Source organism: Schistocerca serialis, chromosome 7, assembly GCF_023864345.2.
Source record: "Schistocerca serialis cubense isolate TAMUIC-IGC-003099 chromosome 7, iqSchSeri2.2, whole genome shotgun sequence".
NCBI classification, from domain to species: domain Eukaryota; kingdom Metazoa; phylum Arthropoda; class Insecta; order Orthoptera; family Acrididae; genus Schistocerca; species Schistocerca serialis.
The window spans coordinates 398,159,283-398,184,677 of NC_064644.1; the positions used below are offsets into that span (position 1 = coordinate 398,159,283).

Genomic DNA, 25,395 nt, shown 5'->3' on the forward strand with positions numbered 1-25,395 from the left:
ATTGTTATAGTGTCTTTCAGTAAAAAAATCTGTGACCTACAAATGTAGAAGGGAAACTAAATTTTCAGACATACCGTGAACATTTAGATGGGCAGAAACACAAGAAGAAAGAATCTGCGCTTACAGCTGGTTCAGCCCCTGTAGCTCGAGGTGGCAATGCACTCCGTTGTGAGCTTTGTGATGTCACATGCACTGGTTTTGATGCATATGCTGCCCATATACGAGGTGCCAAACATCAAAAGGTAATGTCTATCATGTATATTCACTTTTTTTTTACCAAAAAGAGAGGAAAATGCAATACATACTATTGAATAGTTGTCACTGACTTCCTTCTGAATTGGTCTGATAAGTATGTCAGTAAGTTGTGTAATCATTTTCATTTACTGTAAGTAATTTGGGTTATGTTGTTCAATTATGTTTCAGGTTGTAAAATTGCACACGAAACTTGGCAAACCCATTCCATCAACTGATCCTGTAGTAGTAGGTGGTACAACAACAAAAACAACAGCAAGTTCTGCCATCACAACATCTACTACGTCAACAAAAGCTACTCCTGGTACTACTACTACTGCAAAAGTAACTGTGGCAAATGCAGCTGCCAAGAAACCAACCACAGCTGCACCTAAGATCAATTTTGCTTCTGGTATGTACAAAAATATTAACTTTGAAATAGTGTTATCTCGGGTTAAAATAGCAGGTGAAATTGAAAGTATTGTGAATTTTGGTGTGAAAATACAAAAGTCTGTTAGAGTAACTGAATTTTTCAGTGTATATCAAGGAACTAATCACATTTTATATTTGTTTGTTCAGTTTTCTGTTATGATTAGAACTTTTTAATAAGGCTGCAGTGATGACATACCTAGCTCGCTTTGACTGAAGGATGAAGAATGTTAAATGTTCCCTATTTCTTTTCTGAGCAGTCCTTGTTTTGAGAACCAGATTTTAATATCATAATGTCACTTACTTTTTTAATATCGGTGTCATTTTTTTAATATTCTGATGTCACTTAAGATATGAATTGTGTTTATACAGGGACATCGGCTAACACAGAAATAAAATGTGATACTAAAGAAGAAACTACAGTATCTGAAGATGTAACACTGAATGATAAAGATGTGCAACCTGTTGGTCAGGACTATATAGAAGAGATAAAAAATGATGAAGGTAATATTTTAAATTTACATCAGGACACTTGTTTTCCTGTTTGGTAAAATCACGGTGTTCTTATCAGCTTTGCAGTTCATTTATACTGTGTGGTAGTGAGCATAGAGTTGAAATTTAACAGATTTGCTATTTGTTATTAAACTTGTGATTTACTTGGAAAAAGTTTCACTGGTAGGCTGTGTGACCTAGTCCTCTCCCATCCAAAATGCTATGAAAATATAATACGACTGGAATGATGATATACCTAGCTCGCTTTGACAGATGGATGAAGAAGAACATTCAGTGTTCCCATTAAATACCTGATCAGTCGTATCATATAAAATTCTCATTATATGCAGCGTTAGAATCCTCTACAGAAGAAGTTGTCTTAATTTTATTTTTCTTTAATTTACAGGAAAAGTTATCAGTTTTAACTGCAAATTGTGTGAATGCCGTTTTAATGACCCAAACGCAAAAGAAATGCATATGAAAGGTAGACGTCATCGTCTTCAGTATAAGAAGAAAGTAAACCCTGAACTAGTTGTGGATGTAAAACCATCCCTACGCCAGCGTAAATTACAAGAAGAGAAACTGCGTCGTCAACAGTTGCGTGCTGAATATTGGCGAAGACGGGATGAGGAAAGGTAAGACACATATGGATTGGTAGCTGTTTATGGTTTTGCAAGTAGTCATTATTATATTGGGTAGTGTGCTTATTTTTGGGGGGGGGGGGATAGTATGTGTGGGGATGAGCAAATAATATAAAGTTGGCATGGTGTCATTCCTTTTCTTATGTAGTCATTCATAGGATTAAGCCTTATTAGCCTTGTAAAAAATACTTAGATTCTATTCATACAATGTCGTTCGAAGTTAACAGAATTCAAAGATGTGACTGCAGTGATGATATACCTAGCTCGCTTTGACAGATGGGTGAAGAACATTTTGTTCCCATTTTTATAACTGATCGGTCATATCATAACAATCTCTTATTTTTAAGTATTTGTTCTGTAGTAAGACATAAGCATTGTAACTTTTTATAATATATTTGCAATTTCATTTCTGCAATAATAAATAGGAATATACCATACAGGATGATGGAGGAAGAAGAACGTATGTATTGGGAGGAACGTCGCCGATATGAAGAGGAGGTGGAATATTTTGAATGGTACAGGCGATATGGTCGTGATCCTCGTGCTCTTCCTCCACCACCACGCCCATTTGGACCTGGTGTACCACCACTAATGGTAATTTATTCGTCTATAGAGAAATACTTTGTTTTATTGGTTGAGAAAACTGAGATAAAATAATTGAATACAAATGTCAAGTGATCTATCAGCATATAGGAGGAAAAACTGTTCATAGTAGTAACGAAAAAATTTAGGGAAATATTAGAGTTGATGAATAGCTACATTAATAAATATTGTAGTTCAATACATTGTCAAAGTTACTCACTCTGACTGGTACTGCAAGAATTTCTAATAAGAAATTACTATAGTGGAATGTTCTCAGATTTGTGATAAAATACTTAAATTTAATGAATTACCTTGTGTTGTCAGTAATTAATTTTATGTCGACAGTTTTTCCCTCAGCCACCAGTGCGGCGGCCAGACTCTAGTGACGATCGCCATGTGATAGCTCGCCATGCTGAAATCTATCCTAAAGAAGATGAACTGCAAGCTGTCCAAAGGATTGTGTCTCACACGGAAAAGGCTCTAAAATTCGTATCGGACCAACTTGCAGATCAAGCTATAGCTGCAGCTAAAGCGAAGAATCCTGTTACAGCCTCAGGTATGACCTTAGTTTCCATTTACTTTTATTATTGTAAGTTGTTTAGCATATCTTCTATGCTTATGATTATTTCCTTAGTTACATTAACCAGTGTCACACACTATTGGGTACACAGAATAAATTTCTTTGTTGTATTGCAATGCTACAAATTAGGTTGCAAAAATATTTAGTGAAATGTGTAACAAACAGGACCCCGCCGCTCTCCGCTGTCACTTCCTCTTGATTCTTGACGTGTTCGGGGGCTCTGAAGTGGTTTATACTGACGGCTCAATGATTGATGGTCACGTAGGCTTCACCCTCGCCACCCTCTGGTAGCGGCCATTCAGGAGTCCATCTATGCCCTGGAACAGTCCCGCCATTATGTGGTGTTTGTGTGGACTCCAGGACACGTCGGAATCCCCGGCAACAAACTTGCCGACAGGCTGATCAAACAGGCAACGCGGAAACTGCTTCTGGAGATAACGCATCTCTGTAGCTGATGTGCATTCTGTCTTACACTGCAAGGTTTTCCAGCTTTGGGAGACTGAAGGGCATAACAGCACACACAACAATGCGTGTCATTAAGGAGACCATGAATGTGTGGAAGTCTTCCATGCAGGCCTCTCGCGGGGAATCAGTTGTCCTCTGCCGGCGCTGCATTGGCCATACATGGCTAATGCAAGGTTACCTACTCCGTCGCGAGGACTCACCTCAGTGTCGCTGTTTCTCCCGAATAACAGTCGTCAACCTCTTGCTGGACTGCCCACTTTTAGCCGCTCTGCGGCAGAATTTTAACTTTCCCAGCACCCTACCTTTGGTGTTGGACGGCAATGCCTCCACAGCAGCTTTAGTCTTGCATTTTATCCACGAGAGTGGGTTTTATACTTCTATGTAGGTTTTAGCGCCTGTCCTGTGTCCCTGTGTGTCCTCCACCATAGTGCTTTTTGGATGGAGGTTTTAATGTGTTTCCCTTTTTATTTTCGTGGTTGGCCAGCCACTGTGATTTGCTTTCACGTTTTATTCTCTTCTGTTTCTAACGTCTCTCTGTTGTTTTCTTGTCATCTTTCATTCCTTTTAGTCTTTGTTGACTTCACAGTCCTTTGTTCTTGTGGCTTTTCCTTTCTTTCCGTTTTGTGTTATATGTTTCGTCCGTTTTATTCTCACACTTGTGGCATTGTTTTATTAGGAACACTGGACTGTTGACCTCATTGTTTGGTCCCTTCTCCCACCTTTAAACCAAACTTTCTGTTTTAATGTTTTGAATGCAAAAACAGCTTCTAGTATGTTAAATTCTAATTCGCCGAATCCCATGATTACAACAATTTACAAAACCAACCAGAGAGATATACGTGCATTTGTGCCTGTGTCCATCCAAAGATTAAAAAAGTTCTTGATAGTTTTCATAAACTCCTGGAAGCAGTAATTAACCTGTACAGCCATTAAATAATGGTTCTTCCACAACAACATAGTGCACATACCTCCAGATATTTACTTTTCACACTCCTTTGCTTCCAGCTGCTTCAATTGTGTAATTTTCATCTCCATGTACATTCTAATTAAACATTTTTATATGCACATGTCGAGCACATTTCTGGTGTCACGTTTTAATATAGCATTTTTGCTTTATATTGAAATAGTGTGGAGGTGGTGCAATAATGGCAAGTCCCAGAGACAGCATCTATATTGTCACGCATTGTGTGTGTTACAGGATTATCCGACATAAGAAATGTGCATAGCATTGTGCTCTTGTCTGTTGCATTTATCAATGGTGTTCTGTGAAGTAAGGGGTGTCAGTTTTATCTTGCAACTGTAATTATTTGCTGACTAAGTAGTCGAGGTGTTAATAAACGGTGAATCTGCTTTAGTAATTTTTGATGTTTGTGGTAAAGCTACTTTTCAGCATAAAGACATCACAGGTACTTTCTCCATAGTCCTATTTTGGTATTAGGCAAATGACTTAAACTTACGGTACGTTGCTAAATTCTGGCTGCATATATTTTCCTTGTCATTCCAAGTATACAGCATCCAAAGTAGTAGCCCTTTTTGACGGTTCTGTTTCCATTCTTTTTAATTGTGGGAAATTTTCTGTTTACCATGAAATACTGTTTCAATTTTATTGAATCTCTTGTCAAGTGATTTCCATTCATTGTCTTTAGTTTGTGAATAATTTGCCTCCCTTCACTGTCTTATTTCCTCATGCAAACTACACCCCACTTTCCCATCTGTGCCAGTAAAACTGAAAACTTAATTGTTAAAATTCTTTCCTTTCATCCCAAAGTGAGAACTATCCAGATAAACAGTGCAAATTTAAGTTTACTAATAAATGCACTCATTTTCAGGAACCACACCTGCAACAAAACAAACTGTTCAGGCGACTGGTACTGCCAAACCAGCAGTTTCACCTGCATCTGTCCCTACTGGTACAAAGCCTACACCAAGTCAACCATCCACACCAATTCAGATAAAGACCGAACCAAATATTAAAGAAGATTCAAAGAAGGAAGATGGTAGAGATGGAAATCTGTGAGTATTGGGGCTAATTTGTAGTAGTGCACTTCTGCATTTTCAAAGGAATGCAGAATTACAGCTATTTTGCATGTGGAATTCAAAGCATGCTCATTGCCAATGATGTACAATCAAATGGAATGTTGCTTTTTGCTACGAAATGTGCTCTATTGAGTTTTAAAGTTGCTTCCAAATGCTATTGATTGAAATTTTGTCATGAATGTATTTAAGGTTATGTATGATGTTCAGGTGTTTACCATAATTACATTTGTTCTTTCATTCCAGATTCTCATTTCACAGAGATAAAGATGACAGCCAAGTTCCAAGGGTTTTGAAAGGTGTTATGAGAGTAGGTGTGCTTGCAAAAGGACTTCTGTTGCATGGTGATACAGCAGTAAATCTAGTTGTCCTTTGTGGAGAAAAGCCAACACGCACTCTTCTAAACAAAGTTGCTGAGTGTCTCCCCAAGCAACTAAAGGTTTGTTGAGATATGTGAAATGTTTGTTTCATATTGTTAGCAACCAGTGTACATTTTTCTCTCATTTTGTGGGCAGTAGTCAAAGAGAAAAACATAATGTTTGAATCTTTGGGTAAACCCATTCCATGTATTTAGAACATTGAGCTTTGTTACATCAAATTAAAGGATTGTTAATTAGACATTATGGAATGTTCTCTGTGGTCTGGAGGAAGTTTACTTCTGTTAGCCTCCTTGGATAGGTAGGAAGACACAATAAATTGGTGTGCTTGTAACAAAATGAGCAGTAGACAGTGTGTGTACTATCATGTCCAGACCCTTGGGGTCACAAGCTCCACTCCTCCTTGTCTTGGCACCTGATAATCTTGGATCCTGGTCCACATGGAACTGCCAAATTGCTTTTGATTTTTAAAAAATTCGCTTGTTATATTTTTTGTGTATTCTTCACACAATTAAGTGCTAAAATGTCTGAAATGTCAGCTGGCTACAGTTGAATTGGCATAAGTTGATCCCAAACAGTTGCAGTGGGCTGGTCGTGGCAATTTTGTGGGTGTACCTCAACAAATAATAAGATTTTGTAAAAGTCTCTATGGCAATGTGTTTTAGTGTTTTCACAGATCTGTAGACAGCTACTGTTTTCAGCTGCAGCATTTGAAAGCTGGTAACTGTGGTAAAAGCTGTCAGAGATTTTCTTGTGCTGTCTAGACTATTTTTGGGCATCCACCATATAATGAGAGAACAGCACTTCTAGTTAGTTTTCAAAATAATGTTTATTTTTACAGCTAGATGTAACATTAGTACTTGCACCATTTTGTATATTTATTTGGATTAGTGCTGCTGATTATATTAGATGGGCTGCAGTAGTTGAAAAAGAGATCATAGAACTGATTACTAGCAAGTAATAACAGTGGTATTAAAGCATGTTCCCAGTTGACTCAAGAATTATTTTGTGAAAGGCATTGTTAATGATTGCACAGTTGTTCCATCTGAATGTGGCAATTTCTTGATCAAGACCACAAAGATAAGAGAGATTAGGGCTCGTACAGAGGCATATAGGCAGTCATTTTTCCCTCGTTCTGTTTGGGAGTGGAACAGGGAGAGAAGATGCTAGTTGTGGTATGAGGTACCCTCCGCCATGCACCATATGCTGGATTGTGGAGTATGTATGTAGATGTAGAATGCTACTTTCTGCAATTTTTTGCCCAACAGTACTTCCAGTTTATGGTGAAAGCTTGAGGTATCAGTCCTGATCTAAGAGTGCTTATTGCTGCAAATTTCTTTTATTGTGAATTGCCAATCTCAGTTTGTCTAACAGCTCTTGTGTTACTATTTTGATTGCTGTAGCTAATACATCTCAGCATCCTCTGTTACCTGGTTGCGTATTATAATTTTTATCTCACTTTATTACTTCATTTACTTGACTCTGTTTAGCTGCTTTCAGTAACCACGTTAACTGTTCCTTGGTGCTGTTCTTTCCTAGTAACATTTTTCTCCTAGTATGGGTCATAATTTGTTACCTAGTCTATTATTTTTAATAAGCTTAACATTTCAAAAATGTTCCCATACAATACTGTGCTCCAGATGCTGAAACTGTAAAACTTCTTAGTCTACAGGGTGGCGCACGAAATGGGTTACCATTTTGTTTTTTAATATAAACTTTGTCAATACAATCTGAAAGGAACATCACCATTTCGTTTCCTAACTTCCTTCAAACGAACACTGAAGTTAGTGATTACCCTACGGCACATATCTAGCGTAATTTCACTGCAAGCTTGAAGAATAGGTCTTCTGAGCTCCATTAAATCTGTGGACGTTTCTGGAAAATTTTTTCCTTTAGGTACCCCCAAAGAAAGTCACATGGATTGTGGTCTGGGCTATTGGGGGCCAATTTTGTCAGTCATTGAAGAGACCTGGAAACATGAGTGAAATGATCCGCATGTCGAAATGCTCATGTAAAAACTCCAACACAGTGTTTGCAGTATGTGGCCTTGCTCCATCTTGCATGAACCACTGCGTGTTGAAGGGCAAGGCAGTAGCAAGAAGCTGTGGAATGAAGCTATTGTGAAGCATGCTCAAATAACGCTTGCTGTTCAGTTCCTTCAAAGAAAAAGGGTCCAATAAGTCAGTGACTGGAAATTGCTGCCCATGCTGTAATCCTCGGAGCATAATGTTGTCGTTCATGAAGCACTTGTGGGTTTTCAGTGGCACAAAAGTGCAGATTTTGTTTGTTAACCACACCGTCTAAATGAAAATGCGCCTCATCTGAAAACCAAACACTGTTGAGTTTCTTCCCTATCCTCCGCCCACTGAGCAAACAGTGGTCTCTGCTGCTTGTGTTCTTCAGTGAGCTTCTGTGCACAGGTCATCTTGTATGGGTTCATATGGGGGTCACTTTTAAGAATGCGTTGAACGGAGCGTCTGGATATTCCCAGTTGCACTGCTGCCTTTCTACACGATTTCCCGGGACTTCTCTGTACAGCAACTCTTACCCTTTAAATATTCTCCGGTGAACAAACAGGCTTAGGCCGAGGTCGCTTCGCTTCCAATACTGTTTATTCCTGTACAAATTTATCGTACAACCTGTGGATGGTCTTCTGGCAAGGGACCTATCGTGTGTTAAACTGTTGCCGAAAACGCCTCCGAGTCACAACAAGGATTTTCGTTTCATGAAAAAGTAATACAATTGCCGATCGTTGCTGTGTCGTCAGTCTTCCATTGTCAGCCATTGCTGCTTACTAGTCTCATAGTGGCAATATCGTGAATTACATTTCATTTTGTAACTCATTTGTTTTTCCAAGCTCTGCTGGTGCTGCTGTAGAGATCCCAGCGGGATACCTAATGTGTGTCGTAAATTGTGAAAGAAACAATTGGCAACACATTTCGTGCACCACCCAGTATATCAATATCTGACATCGAGAGTTACGTCATTAGTGAAATCGTCATTTGTCTTTGCCAATCTTCTGGTGTCTTCTGGTATCTTCCTTGCATTGTCTGCCTTATGTCTGTCCAGAAGGGGCTAGGTTATCAGTGTACCATAGCAGTGGCATGTGTGTGTTGCCTAATGTGAAATTACCTGTAGTTGATACTTTATTTTCCCACATGTCCAGTAGAATTGTTTAATTTGGAAAACTCTGTGTAAATATTTTCTGCATGAACCTTCTGATTCACAGGTGGTGTCCCCAGAGGATACTTATAAGATACAACGGAAAGTTGAAGAAGCTGCCATAGTTGTGATGGGTGTAACAGAACCACACATCACTGTTACTATCACGCTAACTTCTCCTGTTATGCGTGAACAGTTACTGTGTCCTCCAGAAACGAGTGGTGGTAAGACTTCAGTGGAATGTGTAAAGTAACAGCTCACACCAGGGGCCAATTTTGACAACTTAATTAAGAGAGCCATGTCAGGCAGTTGATTGTGGCCCCTGGAGAAATATTTAAAGATAATTTTGTGCTAGCCTGAACAGAACAACTGCCAGTTCAAGGGAGGTGAATTGCAGGCTAGCACCTGCCAGGCCAAGAAAAGGATAAAGCAATGTTTAATCTGTTTTACATTCATGCTGTAATTTTTTTAATATCTTTCATATCAAGAAACTAAATAGTAATAACTTTTAATCAAGATTTTATCATTTTTCTGATATTTGTTCTTTTCATGAGCCTGTGTGTTAATACTAAGATTTCTAGGTGTCCCATCGACTTAACAGCCACGGAGGAGGGGATCTTAGAAAGTCGAGGCATACTGGAAGGATTTTTGACCATGCATACAAAAAGCATTTTCATAGCCACTAGGTTATGGTCACCAAAGCATTTTTAATTCCTCTTTGACATTTCACATTTTGTTAAGTCAGATATGTTGTAAACATTTGCTCGTGATTAAGCCTGTACATTGTTAGTTTTGCTTGAATTAGTCTGAAAATTCCTTCTTATACTATCTTGTGTAAAACTTTATTGCATTGATTTTAATGAAAACATTTAACTGTCAATTCTGTATATTAATATAAGTTGTTAAAGATGTTATATATTGTAATTAAATTGTGTGTAAAATGTGACCTGTACCTGTGACTTGAAACTGTTTTTGGCAGTGTGTGAGCACCAGTACTGCAATGGTCAAACACCCTTTGTAATGTTGTCTGATCGACTTTGTTTCTTCCCCCAACCCCAGACTCGGTGTCTGTGAGTCAGGCCCAGGTGATGAAGGATCCACCAGACGTGCTCGACAAGCAGAAATGTTTGGATGCCCTGGCAGCTTTGAGGCATGCCAAGTGGTTCCAGGTTTGAAGGAATTCTTCCTTTTTAAAGTCAAAAATCTTAAGGAAAATATACTTTTCAGCCTTGTGTCTGTCAAGTAGTTTTGCTGCTGCTTTCTGTAGTGGCAGGATTGCAGTATGGTCTTTTTTGCATGCCAGTTGAATTACTAAATATAAATTTTGTTTAAATTGATATGATGTGTATGTGTTGCACATTTTGCTTATTGGGTGGGTGGGAACAAAGCAGTTCATGAAATTTGTGGTGGTCTGTAGGAAGAGCGTACTGCACTTCAGCTACTACTCTTTCTCTGCTCTAAAAGCAATTCATTTTTAATGTAACTGTGGGAGATTAACACTAAAGCAGATTTCAGACGTATTCTTTGTAGTTTCTAATATTTGGCTAATTTGCATTGTAGAATTTTGCTTTATTAGCAATATTACTTTCACAAGTCTCATCCATATTGTAAACTAGACGTAATTTAAAAAATATATTTTTCTTTAAGTGCCAAAGGCCAGTATGTTTAATATTGGGGTTCTTTTGTAATTCCGAACAATGGGAAAAAAATACATGAGGCTGGAAAGTTAGCAAAAGATAGACCACAATAATCATTCGGCTTCACTCTTTGTTCCCAGGGCATTGCCTCTAGGGGTTCAGGGTTATTTCTTATGAGTAAAACAACAGTTCGTCCATGCTTGTTTATTGTGTGCATGTTAGAAACCTTGTCAGTTTCAATTGGGAGTAAAACCTTCAATAGGGATTTTTTATTGCACTAGATCTTTGAAACACATTGAAATTTCAGTAATTTGATTAATATATTTACTAGCATGCACATTTGATGTTTAAATTTCATGTTGTTAGGACGAACCTTAGGTACCATTAGTTATAGTTCCTCTTTGTATTCACTACACCTAATACCAAATTTGTCTTACAGGCTAGGGCAACTGGTTTACAAAGTTGTGTTATGGTTATTCGCATTCTTCGTGATCTGTGCCAAAGGGTCCCTACGTGGGCGCCCCTACATAGCTGGGTAATAATTTTTATACTGTTATTTGAAGCTGAGATTTGTGTATTTTTATGTGGCATTTATAACTCATAACCATGCATTATGAACTTTGTTTCCTAATCATCATTTGAAATGAATAAGTGCCTCACTTTCATTTGACAGGCAATGGAATTGTTAGTTGAAAAGGTGATAAGTTCAGCAGGACAACCACTAAGTCCTGGAGATGCACTACGCCGTATTATGGAGGCTTTGGCATCCGGTATTCTGCTTCCGGGTGGTCCTGGGCTGATGGACCCTTGTGAGAAAGATCCCTCTGATGCAGCAGGAAATATGTTGCCACAGCAAAGAGAAGACATCACAGCATCTGCGCAGGTTGGTACTTTGAGTAATTTGAGAGCAGAATTTTTACGTAATTCCTAATACGCAGAAATTATTGTGTGTTCTATACAGGCAATTTCTTATTATTGAGAATTTATTAGTTTGATGTGTTAGGAAAATAAAGGTTGCACAAATGTAATGACATATTGGTGCACCTGATGCTCTGGTTCCTTGTAAACTGTGGGCAGTAGAGTCGTTTGGTAAGACCCACACTGTGTGATGCAATGTTGGAATCAGTCGGGGTTCTATCATTTTTATGATAAAGAAACCTTAGCTAAACCTCAAAAGTTTTTTTTTCCTTCCCCCATTCACACACTTGAACTTAGTGGTTTTAGATAGCAGATTTTGAACTACGTTTGCATCAGAATACTGACAGAAGTTGGGCCAGAACTACTTTGTTTGAAACTGCCAACCTCAGCGAACAATGACGCAGTAGCCTGTTCTGAGTGATTTTTGATGCTTGTGGTTTCTGTTTCTCATTTTGAAATGAGTGGAGAGGCAATGACAAGAGTCCAATTGTAATCCTCGCAATGCCAGAATGGATCAGCAATCCCTGTGACTACGTCAGTTCTGCTTTCACAGAACCCTGGTGTAGGCCAGCTCCCTGTGATAGGTGGCAAGGAGGGGGCAGGGTGTGCTTGCTTCCACCTCTCTTCTCACAGCTGGCTGCTTCATTCTAGTTAGTTCACACTTGCAGCTGTCCACCGGATTATACTGTTCCTCTGCACTCTAGCAACCCAGAAAACAGAATCTGTAAACGTGCTTTGACCATGCCCAAAGACTTCCCCGTGAATTATGTCTGGTTTAAGCCAAGTACCTTGTTATTCCTATCTGTAGTGTTGTGAACTATGAGTCGCATGGGTACAGATGGCCACAAAAGGTCAAAATAAAGTTCCGTATACTGTGTAATTGTTGAATTAGATGGGGGAAAAGACTGTACACACTTTTAACCAGAGGCAGGGTAAATGCTGCTGCTTCTCAACAGAAACGATCATTTGCTGTAAGTAGCCAATAGAAGAAAACCAAACCTGTTTGCGGGGATAAAAAACTTGTCAAGAAGCTCACCAATAACCACTTTAACAGTTGTTTTCAAAGCACTAAGTGTTAGTCTTCTGACATATAGTGTGGCAACCTTTTAAATTTACATGTAGAATCATTTATAAAGAAAAAAATAGTTGTGGATTTTGGCAAAAATAGGTAAGTCAGGTTCTGCTGACCATTCCAATTGACTTCTTTGTTTGTATGGCTGGTATAACAAGTTTTTGACTTCGTCTCAACTACTTGGGTGTTCGTAATGGTAAAGGACAGGGATATTTGCCTCTGACTAACCTGATATCAGAAGTAGTTATGGGTAATAGCACTCCGAAAGTACTGAAGCCAGCCATTAGTGAGAAGTTGAAGTAGTAACTGCTCTACTTGTTAAATGTGGATAAAATTGTGACGTTTGTTTCAGCACGCATTGCGCCTGATTGCTTTCCGGCAAATCCACAAAGTTCTGGGAATGGATCCACTGCCTCCACCTAAATTTACAAGAGGTAGATTCAACCGCAAAAGAAGGCGTGATGATAGCAGTGGAGAAGGCAATGGTTCTGAAGGTGAATGTGATATCTGTTGCTATTCTTTCAGTTAGCTGTAAGAAAAACTTCATTTGTATTTGTCATCATATCCATCAGGGGAGGGAATGATGTCAAATACATGAAATAAATTTGCATATTGATACAAGACTTAATTCTGTGGACAAAATAAACTAAGGAACTTGTTACTACAGTCTTCCAAACTTGCTTTCTCTAGGTAGCTTTTAACATGTGTAGTTACTCAAACTTCAGTTACATCTGAAAATATTTTTATGCTGATGCTCAGCTGTATAAAATTTGGTGTTCTCTATCTTCAGCCGGGGATGGGAAGAAGGACAAGAAAGAAGAGGGTGCGGAAGGTGACATGAAGATGGATGTCGTCGTGAAAACAGAGGTTCAGAAGTGAACCCATCAATTTTGTTCCAATTTATTTTGTTTTTGTACAGTTGTTAGCGATGATCACCATCATGTTTTGCAATTCTCAGCACAGTAAAGATGTTTTTTGTCTCCAGCATGTGTACACTAAAAGTATTTAAAATGGCTGTAAGAAGAACCATCAGCTGCATTATTGTAGAAGATATGTCCAAATTGTCAGCTTTTCACTATAAAGTAGACATGAAAAGGGACAGAAATTTTCTGTTTATGTTTCTTGTGGAGTGTGTTCATCAATGTTAACACAGTGAACTGTCATAGGTGATCAGTTATTGTTGAGTATTAAAATGTTAGATTAAATGTTTGCCATTCCCTCTGAGTAGAATATTATCTTACTCCACAAAGAGCAGTGAAAAAATTTCCCTCGCAGTATTTTTATTTTCTTGATGCTTGTGTCTCCCAGGGTTAACGTTGTATTATAACCTTGCAGAGATGTGTGTCTGTTGGTGATACTTGTACCATATGTTTCTTTGTGTCTTTAAGTGTGTGTTTATTTTTGGATGTTTCACATTAGTGAAATAAAGTAATGAAACAGTAATATGTGTTCTAACTCTTTGCAGACCTAAGTAAGCCACTGTCTTGCGACCCTTGTTGAATTGTTTGGTAATAAAAAAGGTATTTATTAACGGAATTGCAACAAGTATTCTATTATTTTATGACTACATTTAAAGGAAAGTTGGTGAAACAAATATTTTCAATTGAAGCTTGAAAAGTATTTGCTCCCTCTGCAAGACAATGGTGCAAGCATATTACCCCCCCCCCCCCCCCCCCCCCCCCCCCGCTTCAAAGTCCGTCTTTGAGTAGTGGTTGGTGGTGGTTCAGTGCTCATCATACTTCTGTTGGTATCTAGGGCTTCACCTCTTGATAATTTTTGCAGACAAAGTTGTTTGCCATAGTAAGTTGTTATCTCAGTTTTCCACCGACAGCTCTTTGGTTCCTTATCTTTAAAAAGAGATAATTACTATTTATGCTAATATTTTGTGGTACTGAGAATAATGAGATGCGTTCTAACAGTGATTCTTACAAATGTGACAGTTTTGCAAAATGTAGTAGCTTATATTTAAAACTGAAATAAAAAATAATCCAATTGTGAAATTACTGGTCTGATTGGTGTATTTGATACATTCACAAAGTGTTAACATTGAATACTGAGGAGGTATGTGTCATTTAGGTGGATTGTTTTCCATTAGCTTCATACTTGTGCCAGAAAATCATTCCTTTGATGTGCAAAAATATAAGCAACTTAGGGATGTCTGTATTCACAGCCTTTTGTTCAGTAACCACATGAATATGTATAATTCTGAAAATCTGTGCTGTTTGATATGGATAATGCTGAATGTCAATGGGAAAAAAAACTTTCTGGGCTAATACCACCTTGTCGCCACATGTGTTTTGGGGCAGAATTTGTTTCTGCAAGAGCCCTACAGATCCAAGGAAATGTCCATTGGAAAATCTTGCTCTTAAGGCAGACTAGTCCCTTATTTCTATGAAAGCTGGACAAGTGCACGATTCATAGGTTTTCTATGCTCAACTTGACGGACTGATTAGTAGTCGCCATATTCAGTGGAACATCAATTGTTGTGTAAAGGGATAGGTTGCTACTTACCATAAAGACAAGAGTTGCAGATGCACCACAAAAATTGGTTACAAAGCCTTCTTCAGAAAAGAAAGAAAAACTTGCACTTTTAGAAGTGGGCACATGTGACTGCAGGCTCTGGCCAGACTAATGTGGTTAAAGTGGATGGAGATAGCAGTCGTGCCTAGTTGTGTGAATGTGTTTTTCTTTTTCCGCAGAAAGCTTTGACTGAATGAGTAGTGTCTGACAGTCTTTACGGTGTCTGATGTGCAACCAAAACATAATTTGCGGCCAAAACTTCTGGCATAAACTAGAAGAGCGGCTGAATATTTGGTTACTATTTCTGCTCCGGCATAACAAGTGCCGGAATGAAGATGGCGGAACGCAAGACCAGAGAAGGCAATGAGGAAACGTCAGCCAGTGGTGTGCGGAATTGGACCGTGCCGCCCCAGGAGTTACATCTGAAAGAATTACAACAACTGTCGACGAGGATGGATAGTTGCAGTAATTCTTTCAGATGTCACTCCTGGTGCAGTCCAATCCCCCATTTCACTGGCAAATATTTTGTCACCGCCTTCTCTGGTCTTGCATTCCGAATCTTTGTTCCGGCAGAAACAGTAACCAAATATTCAGCTGCTCTTCTAGTTTCGGCCAAAACCGAAAGATGCGTAGTTAAAATTTCGCTAAATGTACTTTGTACCCCAAATCATCGGTTTTTCCTAACTTTGCAATAGATTATCCTATTAAGGTGAAATAAGTCCTCAATATGTTAGGTAATCACTTTATTTTGTGAACCTAATGTAGATTGAACTGGAATTTATATAAATCTTTTAAATATCTCATTACTTATGGCAATTAACTGGTGTTCTCAAGGTTTTTAAATGTTTGTTCTGTTATTGCTTTATAATACTTGGTAGTCTCGTATAACTATATTCTTTCCTTAAATCAACAGCCACTGAGATCTTGTATGTTCGTAGTAATCTTAACTAAAATGTCTTATACTGTAAGCTAAGAAAAGTTTTCCACATTCTCATTAAGCAAAGTATTGTGACAATTGCCTAAATTTGACAAACAGCTTTTCACTAGGAAAGGTTTTTGGACTGCTTTTCTTATAGAGTGGGATGAGTATCTGTCAGCACTGCGTTGTGACAGTGATTCTGAAAGGTAGCACTGTGTGGTCTGCTGGACATCTGAAGTTTGATCCTGCAATGCCGTGTCTGCATCTGATCAGACACATGGTAGTGTGAATCCCATAGACTATTCTAGCTTAGTATTGATTACAGACTGACTGTTCTGCAGAAGTTGAAGGCTCATTTGACTCTACCAGTACACTGTTATGCCCATTCAGGAATCCAATTATTTCGGGCATTGCAATATCCATGTTGTCGGAGGTGAGATATTGGATTTAAACCTTAGGTCGAGTAATGTCCTTTAACGTAGTATAATTCCTTGTTTTAAAGATTCATGGAGTGTTTTTCTCCTATTTGCCATTGTCTCATCTTCATTTTCACATCCAACTTGCTATTTGCAGTTCATCAAGGAAAACAGAGGTATTATTACAGAAATATGCTGAGCCAAAACATTATGACCACGTGATTGCTCATCATTGGAACAAAATGTCACTGATTCTGGGTATAGGGTATCTGACAGTTTGTTGGTAGGTTATGTGGAGGTATGTGGCACTAGACGTCAATGCACAGGTTATGTAATTAAATAATAGGCCCCTGATTTGCGCATGCGGTGATGGCGTCTGATGGGGTACCAGGTAAGTTCCATAGGATTTACAGAAGGTGAATTTAGTCGCCGAGACAATGTGAGTTCACTATAATGGTCCTCGAGCCACTGTAGCACGGTTATGGCTCCGAAACAGTTGTATTGCTGAGAGATGACATCGCTGTAGGGGAAGACATCAATCGGGGGATGCAGGTGATTTGCCTCTGTCTGCGTGTCTTCGATTACTACTGTGGGTCCCATGCAAGTGCAGGAGAATGTCTCCCATAGACTGATAGTGCTCCCACCAGACTGCGTCCATGGTGTGCTGCACATTTCGAGCCGCTGTTCATCTCGATGACAGCCTGTGAAGACTACCATCAACCTAGTACAGCAGAAATGCGATTCACCGAAAGAGCAGTCACATTTCTGTTGATCGGCGGTCGAATCCCAGTGATGATAGTGTAAATTTCGAACCAGAAGAGCTGTGTACTACATGACCAGTGTTTTCTAATCTGATGTTGGCTATTAAAAAAAGAAAAAAGCCTCCAGCTTTCAAGGAAACTCGCTAATAAAAATCTTTAAGCGCAACAAAATTATCTTCCATTCCTTAAGTACAATATTAAGTTAAATTCTTATTAAATCAATATAAGAACATCACTATCAGATACTATTACATTATATTGTGATTAACAATTACGCCTTTTTACGCGTGAAGATATATTGTCGTAATTATTAAGTGGCGTCCTGCCAATTGAGGTCAAGCACTACCGTCGACTGAATCCATTCCGAACGCGACGCGACTTCATACGTGAGTTCACGAAAGCTGGTTTTGGCCAAGCCGAAGGTTTGGTTGATTTTTGACCGAAATTTTGGACGGGCCTTTGGTATGCTTGTCTGCAGTGGTGAGTAGCAATCTATCCTTTTCATAATTGTTATTTCAAACCAGACGTCCCACTGTTGCACATTTAGTGCAAGCCTCCCAGGATTGCAGGCAAAGAAGTCTCGCACCTGCGTTTTTGTACAGGTAGAGAACTGAAGGTAGGGATATTGTAATTTGTAAAGTAGCATTCCTTAGCTGTCATTAAATAACCAAACACAGAATCCAGAACAGTGTTTTAATGTAATGTTAAGGTGGTCTCCATAATATGAGATCCCCATAAAACTAACAAAGTTGTCATATAACATCCTTTAAAGCAAAGCAGTCACATCACACTGCGTAAAACCCAAATCGAAAATACCTATAAAAATTTTTGCTGCAAGTGATTAACGCATCTTGAATTTTCACACAAGTACTATGACAATCTTTCTTACAAATACTACTGGACAGTGTATAAAACTTCTAACATACGTTTTGGATAGGCCAGGTCTGATTCATTGAACAGCAGAATAAAAGCTGAGGAAAGAGGAAATGCCATGACCGCTTTTTGCTCTTTTTGACACGGCGAGGCTTGGCTCTCGCGATTCGAACGGTTGAGAGATTGTCCACTGTCGGGCGGCGTTTAAACCGTCGAAGAGCCGCATGCCTGTCCCAGATGGCTAAATGGCACTTTTCTGTCCATTAAGGGTCAGGTCGCCTCTGAAGAGGGCCGAAAGACGTTGGTATGGGTAGATCAGCAGCGTGATGGATCACATGCGTGATGTGATCCACTCATTCCTGAACACTGTCACGGTTTTCAAACACAGCCAATTGGCCGAACAGCGTCCAGTTAGCCCTGCCAATCATCCACGTTGGTGGCTTCAGTTCCAGCAACACACCATCAAATAGCTGAAGGCGGACCACGAAGCGGTCGCTGGAATGAAGGTCATCAGTGACCACCCAGTGAAAAGAGTCGATGAGGGCTGGAGAGCAGAGAGATAGGTCAATGGCTGAGAATGACCCAGTAGCACCACAGAAACGAGTCTGAGTACCAGAGTTTAGGAAGCACAGCTCTCGAGATGCCAAGAGGCTCTCCAAAACCAGGCCCTGATGGCAAGTAGACGTTGAGCCTCACAAGACATGGTGGGCATTGAAGTCTCCCAGGAGGGGAAATGGTTGGGAGAGTTGCGTTATAAGATATGTGAGAGCCTCAGAGTCTACTGCATCCAGTGGAGGTAAATAAAGAGAACAAACTGTAAGTCGCTGACATGCAGAAATTTCAAGTGCATGTTGCTATCCAGGGGAAGAGCAGAGGAGTTGTGCACATTGACAAACACAGCAACCCCTCTTTTGGCTCTTTCCCCAGTCAGGTCATCCTTGCAATATAGGGTATGGCCCCATAGTGCAGGGGCATCAGATGCTTTGAAATGTGTTTCCTGCAAACACAAGCACAGAGGGCGTTGCTGTGCTAGGAGTTAACAATCCCTCCATGTGCGTACTGAATCCATTCATGTTCCACTGTATAATGGGAGCCATCTATCAGGGATGTAGTGCTTTCATCCTGACTTTCTGATGGGGAAGGGGGCCCACAGTGGATGGAGGCTCAGGTTTGGAGCGAGATGGTTGCCCCAATCCGACATCAAGCTCAATAGCCTCTAAAGAAAAATTGACTGAGATGTCAGAGAGGTCGATGTTGACATCGTCAGGCTGTCTTCTGCCCGATTCCACCGGTGTTGACCTTAATAGTTTTAAGCTCCTGTATCTTCAGTTTTCCAGATACACGCTGCAGTCCCGACTCCAGAAGGGGTGAGGTCCAGAGCAATTTACACACTTCAATGGAGACGAACAATGGACATTGTCATGGGCTGCCTGACCGCACTTGCCAGAAGTAGCTTCTCCACGACACCCAAGAGGAATATGCCTAAAGTGCTGGCATTTGAAACATTGCAGTGGGTTGGGTGCATAAAGCCACACACTTAATCGAAGGAAACCTGCCTTAATATGGTCAGGGAGTTTCATGCCACTAAACATTAGGATAAAGGAGATGGACTTAACAAGAACCCCGTCCACCCTCTTCATGATATTTTGCACATCAACTATTCCTGCTGGAGCCCACTCATCTTTCAATTCCTCTTTGGGAATGTCCACCAGATCCCTGCACATCACAACACCTTTGCTGTAATTCAAGGTGGTGTGCAGCTCGATTTTGACGGCATATTCCCCAAGGGATTGTGTGCTCTGTAGATCCTTAGCTTGTTGGGAACTAGTAGTTTCCACCAACAGCGTCCCATTACGTAATCGCTTAACAAATTTCAAACTGCCAGCAATGCCCTTGAGTCCTTTTTGAATATAGACAGGTGCCCTCTTTCCTTTTAACGATTAAAAACAAATTCTGACCGTCAGCATGTGTTTTGTTACTAGTCATGATACCCTGAGATCTCGCTCCTGAGTCAGTAGGACTGGCTACACGTGCCCTCTTGTTGGATTCGGTGTTGGTACCCACCAGCAGCCCAAACACATGAAGTTTTTTTTTTTTTTTTTTTTTTTACCTTAAACTAAAGATGTTGTACATGGCTTCCGGTGGTTGTCCTGAACACATTTCATCAGAAGTCAATTTCTTCCCAAACTCGTGTAACATTGCAGGTGTAACTTGTTCAGTGGCAGTGTAAATTCTTGCTCTAAGTTCAGGTAGAGAAGCCAGCACAGAAGGTACAAACACGATATTCTTGATGAACTCCCAAAACTTCAGCTCTGTGAAACGTGGGGGTGTGACGTATAGATTTTCGCTGCCAACAGTGTCATGTCTTTCAGTGTCACACAAATTTTTATTTTAAAAAGGGAGCACTTGAGACTATTTCCATGGGTTTGCCCCTCATATTTCTTCCTCATATCGCAAAATTGTCGTCTGATGTAGTACAAACTGAAAAAATAAATTCCTTTTAAAGCACAGTTTCGTATGTAATTTATATTCAAAACCTTACACCTGTGTCACAGAACAAATTCTACATCGGGAATACCTTACACAAGTTTAAGGGAAGAAATGCTTCCGATAATTATTACAGTATTTAAAGAACATCAGAATATGGACAGGCTGAAATGAACAAACAGTACATGAGACTATGTTAATCAATTTAACTGTAAAAAGCTAAGGAGCATATTATTAAGAAAATGAGAAATATGCAAAAGTGAAATGCCAAAATGAGCACTTCTAAATTGGGAGTAAATCAAAACAATCAGAATGGCTGAATGAGAGCACAATAACATGAGCCATAAACGAATAAAAGCTAAGCAAATAAGAGAATAGGCAAGAATTAGATGCCAACAAAATGAGAACTGGCCGAACTCCGTCGGCACTTATATACGGTTGCGCTCATGGCGGCACCTCGCGGCCCGTACGCAACACGCTCGCCTGCGATCGCAATGCACTCTTAGCGCTCGCGGCGGCGTCTAGCGGCCCGTACGCAAGTTGTGCGATTGCTGTCGCAGGTCGACCCTTAATCTATGATGTTACAGGGGCCATGCAATTGGCTTATCACGGCCAATCCATTGACCTGGAAAGCAGTGCTATGTCTTACTAAGCACCCTGTTACCACAAAACATTTATGCCACTCATAGATTGTAGGCCTACTAGGACGATCTTTAGTGTACTTGGGACAGAAATTACGCAGAACTGTTGTCGCTGACTTCGATTCTTCAAACCGAAACAAACAGCTAGCACACTCAGGTCCAGTGAAGGCAGCCATCTTTAACGTAACTGCCGCTAGCGCTCCTTACTGTGCGATTCGGCACTAGCAAACTACGTGAGACAAAACTTGTTGTATTTCCCTAGAAATTGACTCTACACTCACCTCTGTAGGTACTATGTATTAATTTATATGAATTTTCTAAATTGTAGAGTCGTTTTTGAAACACCCTATATTATAAGTAGGTAGCTACAGGCCCAGTCTGGTATTTCCTCTCCCCATTCACTGAGAAAAAAGTAACTCTGTCCATGTTAGTTGAAAATTTTTAATAACAAAGCGTAACCTGACAGCCTAAGCACATTTAAAACTGGTTGAGCATTTCTATGGTAGTGAAGTGGATTATGAAAGTGAAAAACAAGTAGCTAGAACCGATTTTCCAGAATCTATTTGGAGTGTTTACATGACCAATCAGAAATGGTAATGCGAAATCGGTTTACGAAATACGGTTAAGGGAACACCATGTGAACATACAACACATTGACATGCATCACATCCTCTGAAAGATGGAAACCGAATTTCGGAATCTAGTTTTTACTGTAGTGTTTAAAGTGGATTTACTAACCCAATTATACAGGGTGGTCCACTGATCGTGACTGGGCCAAATATCTCACGAAATAAGTGTCAAACGAAAAAACTACAAAGAACGAAACTTGTCTCGCTTGACGGGGGAAACCAGATGGCGCTATGGTTGGCCTGCTAGATGGCGCTGCCATAGGTCAAACGGATATCAACTGCGTTTTTTTAAAATAGGAACCCACATTTTTATTAGATATTTGTGTAGTACGTGAAGAAATATGAATGTTTTAGTTGGACCACGTTTTTCGCTTTGTGATAGATGGCGCTGTAATAGTCACAAACATATGGCTCACAACTTTAGATGAACAGTTGGTAGCAGGTAGGTTTTTTAAATTAAAATACAGAACGTAGGTACGTTTGAACATTTTATTTTGGTTGTTCCAATGTCATACATGTACAGGGCTATTACAAATGATTGAAGCGATTTCATAAATTCACTGTAGCTCCATTCATTGACATATGGTCACGACACACTACAGATACGTAGAAAGACTCATAAAGTTTTGTTCGGCTGAAGTCGCACTTCAGGTTTCTGCCGCCAGAGCGCTCGAGAGTGCAGTGAGACAAAATGGCGACAGGAGCCGAGAAAGCGTATGTCGTGCTTGAAATGCACTCACATCAGTCAGTCATAACAGTGCAACGACACTTTCAGCACGAAGTTCAACAAAGATCCACCAACTGCTAACTCCATTCGGCGATGGTATGCGCAGTTTAAAGCTTCTGGATGCCTCTGTAAGGGAAAATCAACGGGTCGGCCTGCAGTGAGCGAAGAAACGGTTGAACGCGTGCGGGCAAGTTTCACGCGTAGCCCGCGGAAGTCGACGAATAAAGCAAGCAGGGAGCTAAACCTACCACAGCCGACGGTTTGGAAAATCTTACGGAAAAGGCTAAAGCAGAAGCCTTACCGTTTACAATTGCTACAAGCCCTGACACCCGATGACAAAGTCAAACGCTTTGAATTTTCGGCGCGGTTGCAACAGCTCGTGAAAGAGGATGCGTTCAGTGCGAAACTTGTTTTCAGTGATGAAGCAACATTTTTTCTTAATGGTGAAGTGAACAGACACATTGTGCGAATCTGAGCGGTAGAGAATCCTCACGCATTCGTGCAGCAAATTCGCAATTCACCAAAAGTTAACGTGTTTTGTGCAATCTCACGGTTTAAAGTTTATGGCCCCTTTTTCTTCTGCGAAAAAAACGTTACAGGACACGTGTATCTGGACATGCTGGAAAATTGGCTCATGCGACAACTGGAGACCGACAGCGCCGACTTCATCTTTCAACAGGATTGTGCTCCACCGCACTTCCATCATGATGTTCAGTATTTCTTAAACAAGAGATTGGAAAACCAATGGATCGGTCGTGGTGGAGATCATGATCAGCAATTCATGTCATGGCCTCCACGCTCTCCCGACTTAACCCCATGCGATTTCTTTCTGTGAGGTTATGTGAAAGATTCAGTGTTTAAACCTCCTCTACCAAGAAACGTGCCAGAACTGCGAGCTCGCATCAACGATGCTTTCGAACTCCTACATGGGGACATGCTGCGCCGAGTGTGGGAGGAACTTGATTATCGGCTTGATGTTTGCCGAATCACTAAAGGGGCACATATCGAACATTTGTGAATGCCTAAAAAAACTTTTTGAGTTTTTGTATGTGTGTGCAAAGCATTGTGAAAATATCTCAAAAAATAAAGTTATTGTAGAGCTGTGAAATCGCTTCAATCATTTGTAATAACCCTGTACCTTTGTGAACTTATCATTTCTGAGAACGCATGCTGTTACAGCGTGATTAACTGTAAATAGCACATAATGCAATAAATGCTCAAAATGATGTCCGTCAACCTCAATGCATTTGGCGATAAGTGTAACGACATTCCTCTCAATAGCGAGTAGTTCGCCGTCCGTAATGTTCGCACATGCATTGACAATGCGCTGACGCTTGTTACTAAAATGTAAACTTTCACGGCCGGAAATATCATGTCCATTATAATTATCCGGGCTGTTATGCCGTGATTGGTTGATGAATTCTGTGGTGATTCCCAACGTTTCGTCTCCGACTGCGGGAGACATCTTCAAGGTGGTCCGTAGCTTGATGGAAGGTCCAACACACACACTGGCTCGCTACTGACTGACTCAGTAGCGAGCCAGTGTGTGTGTTGGACCTTCCATCAAGCTACGGACCCCCTTGAAGATGTCTCCCGCAGTCGGAGACGAAACGTTGGGAATCACCACAGAATTCATCAACCGACCACGGCATAACACCCCGGATAATTATAATGGGCTGATGCATGTTGTCAGGCGCTGTTGGTGGATCACGATAGCAAATATCCTTCAACTTTCCCCACAGAAAGAAATCCGGAGACGTTAGATCCAGTGAACGTGCGGGCCCTGGTATGGTGCTTCGATGAGCAATTCACCTGTCATGAAATATGCTATTCAGTACCTCTTCAACCGCAAGTGAGCTATGTGCCCGACATCCATCATGTTGGAAGTACATCGCCATTCTGTCATGTAGTGAAACATCTTGTAGTAACATCGGTAGAACATTACGTAGGAAATCAGCATACATTGCACCATTTAGATTGCCATCGATAAAATGGGAGGCCAATTATCCTTCCTACCATAATGCCGCACCATGCATTAACCCGCCAAGGTCGCTGAATCATCCCGTAATTTCTCTTGTGCCCAGTGGCAGAACTGTACACGACGTTCAAAGTCGTCGCCATGCAATTCCTGGTGCTTAGAAATATGGTACAGGTGCAATCGATGTTGATGTAGCATTCTCAACACCGACGTTTTTGAGATTCCCGATTCTCGCGCAGTTTGTCTGTTACTGAAGTGCGAATTAGCCGCGACAGCAGCTGAAACACCTATTGGGCATCATCATTTGTTGCAGGTCGTGGGTGACGTTTCTCATGTGGCTGAACACTTCCTGTTTTCTTAAATAACGTAACTATCCGGACACTCGTCCAGGATACCGAGCAGCATACATAGCACACACCCGTTGGGCATTTTGATAACAATCGTCGTACATCAACACGATGTCGACCTTTTCCGCAATTGGTAACCGGGCCATTTTAAGACGGGTAATGTATCACGAAGCAAATACCGTCCGCACTGGCGGAATGTTACGTGATAGCATGTACTTATACGTTTGTGACTATTATAGCGCCATCTATCACAAAGTGAAAAAAAGTGGTCCAACTAAATCATTCATATTTCTTTACGTACTACACGAATGTGTAATAAAAATGAGTGTTCCTATTTAAAAAAAAAAAACGCAGTTCATATCCGTTTGACCTGTGGCAGCGCCATTTAGCGGGCCAATCATAGCGCCATCCGGTTTCCCCCTTCAAGCTAGACGAATTTCGTTCCATATAATTTTTTCGTTTGATGCTTATTTCGTG

The 25,395-nt window shown here is 40.3% G+C and overlaps 1 protein-coding gene across 2 annotated transcripts in view; it reads left to right on the forward strand.

Moving 5' to 3' along the window:
* The window catches only part of LOC126412038 (zinc finger RNA-binding protein), a 43,220-nt gene extending 29,157 nt beyond the window's left edge, over positions 1 to 14,063 (forward strand). The window contains exons 6-19 of one of the 2 annotated variants that reach the window (XM_050081413.1): positions 69 to 242; positions 424 to 643; positions 1,033 to 1,164; positions 1,559 to 1,787; positions 2,219 to 2,387; positions 2,721 to 2,931; positions 5,250 to 5,433; positions 5,701 to 5,893; positions 9,061 to 9,217; positions 10,053 to 10,162; positions 11,070 to 11,165; positions 11,304 to 11,513; positions 12,973 to 13,114; positions 13,411 to 14,063. In XM_050081413.1, coding sequence (XP_049937370.1) covers positions 69 to 242; positions 424 to 643; positions 1,033 to 1,164; positions 1,559 to 1,787; positions 2,219 to 2,387; positions 2,721 to 2,931; positions 5,250 to 5,433; positions 5,701 to 5,893; positions 9,061 to 9,217; positions 10,053 to 10,162; positions 11,070 to 11,165; positions 11,304 to 11,513; positions 12,973 to 13,114; positions 13,411 to 13,499 — 2,316 coding nt within the window. In that variant the 3' untranslated portion in view covers positions 13,500 to 14,063. The remainder of the gene's footprint in view (positions 1 to 68; positions 243 to 423; positions 644 to 1,032; positions 1,165 to 1,558; positions 1,788 to 2,218; positions 2,388 to 2,720; positions 2,932 to 5,249; positions 5,434 to 5,700; positions 5,894 to 9,060; positions 9,218 to 10,052; positions 10,163 to 11,069; positions 11,166 to 11,303; positions 11,514 to 12,972; positions 13,115 to 13,410) is intronic. The other variant, XM_050081414.1, reaches the window with a different exon arrangement.
* Positions 14,064 to 25,395: the final 11,332 nt, after the last annotated feature.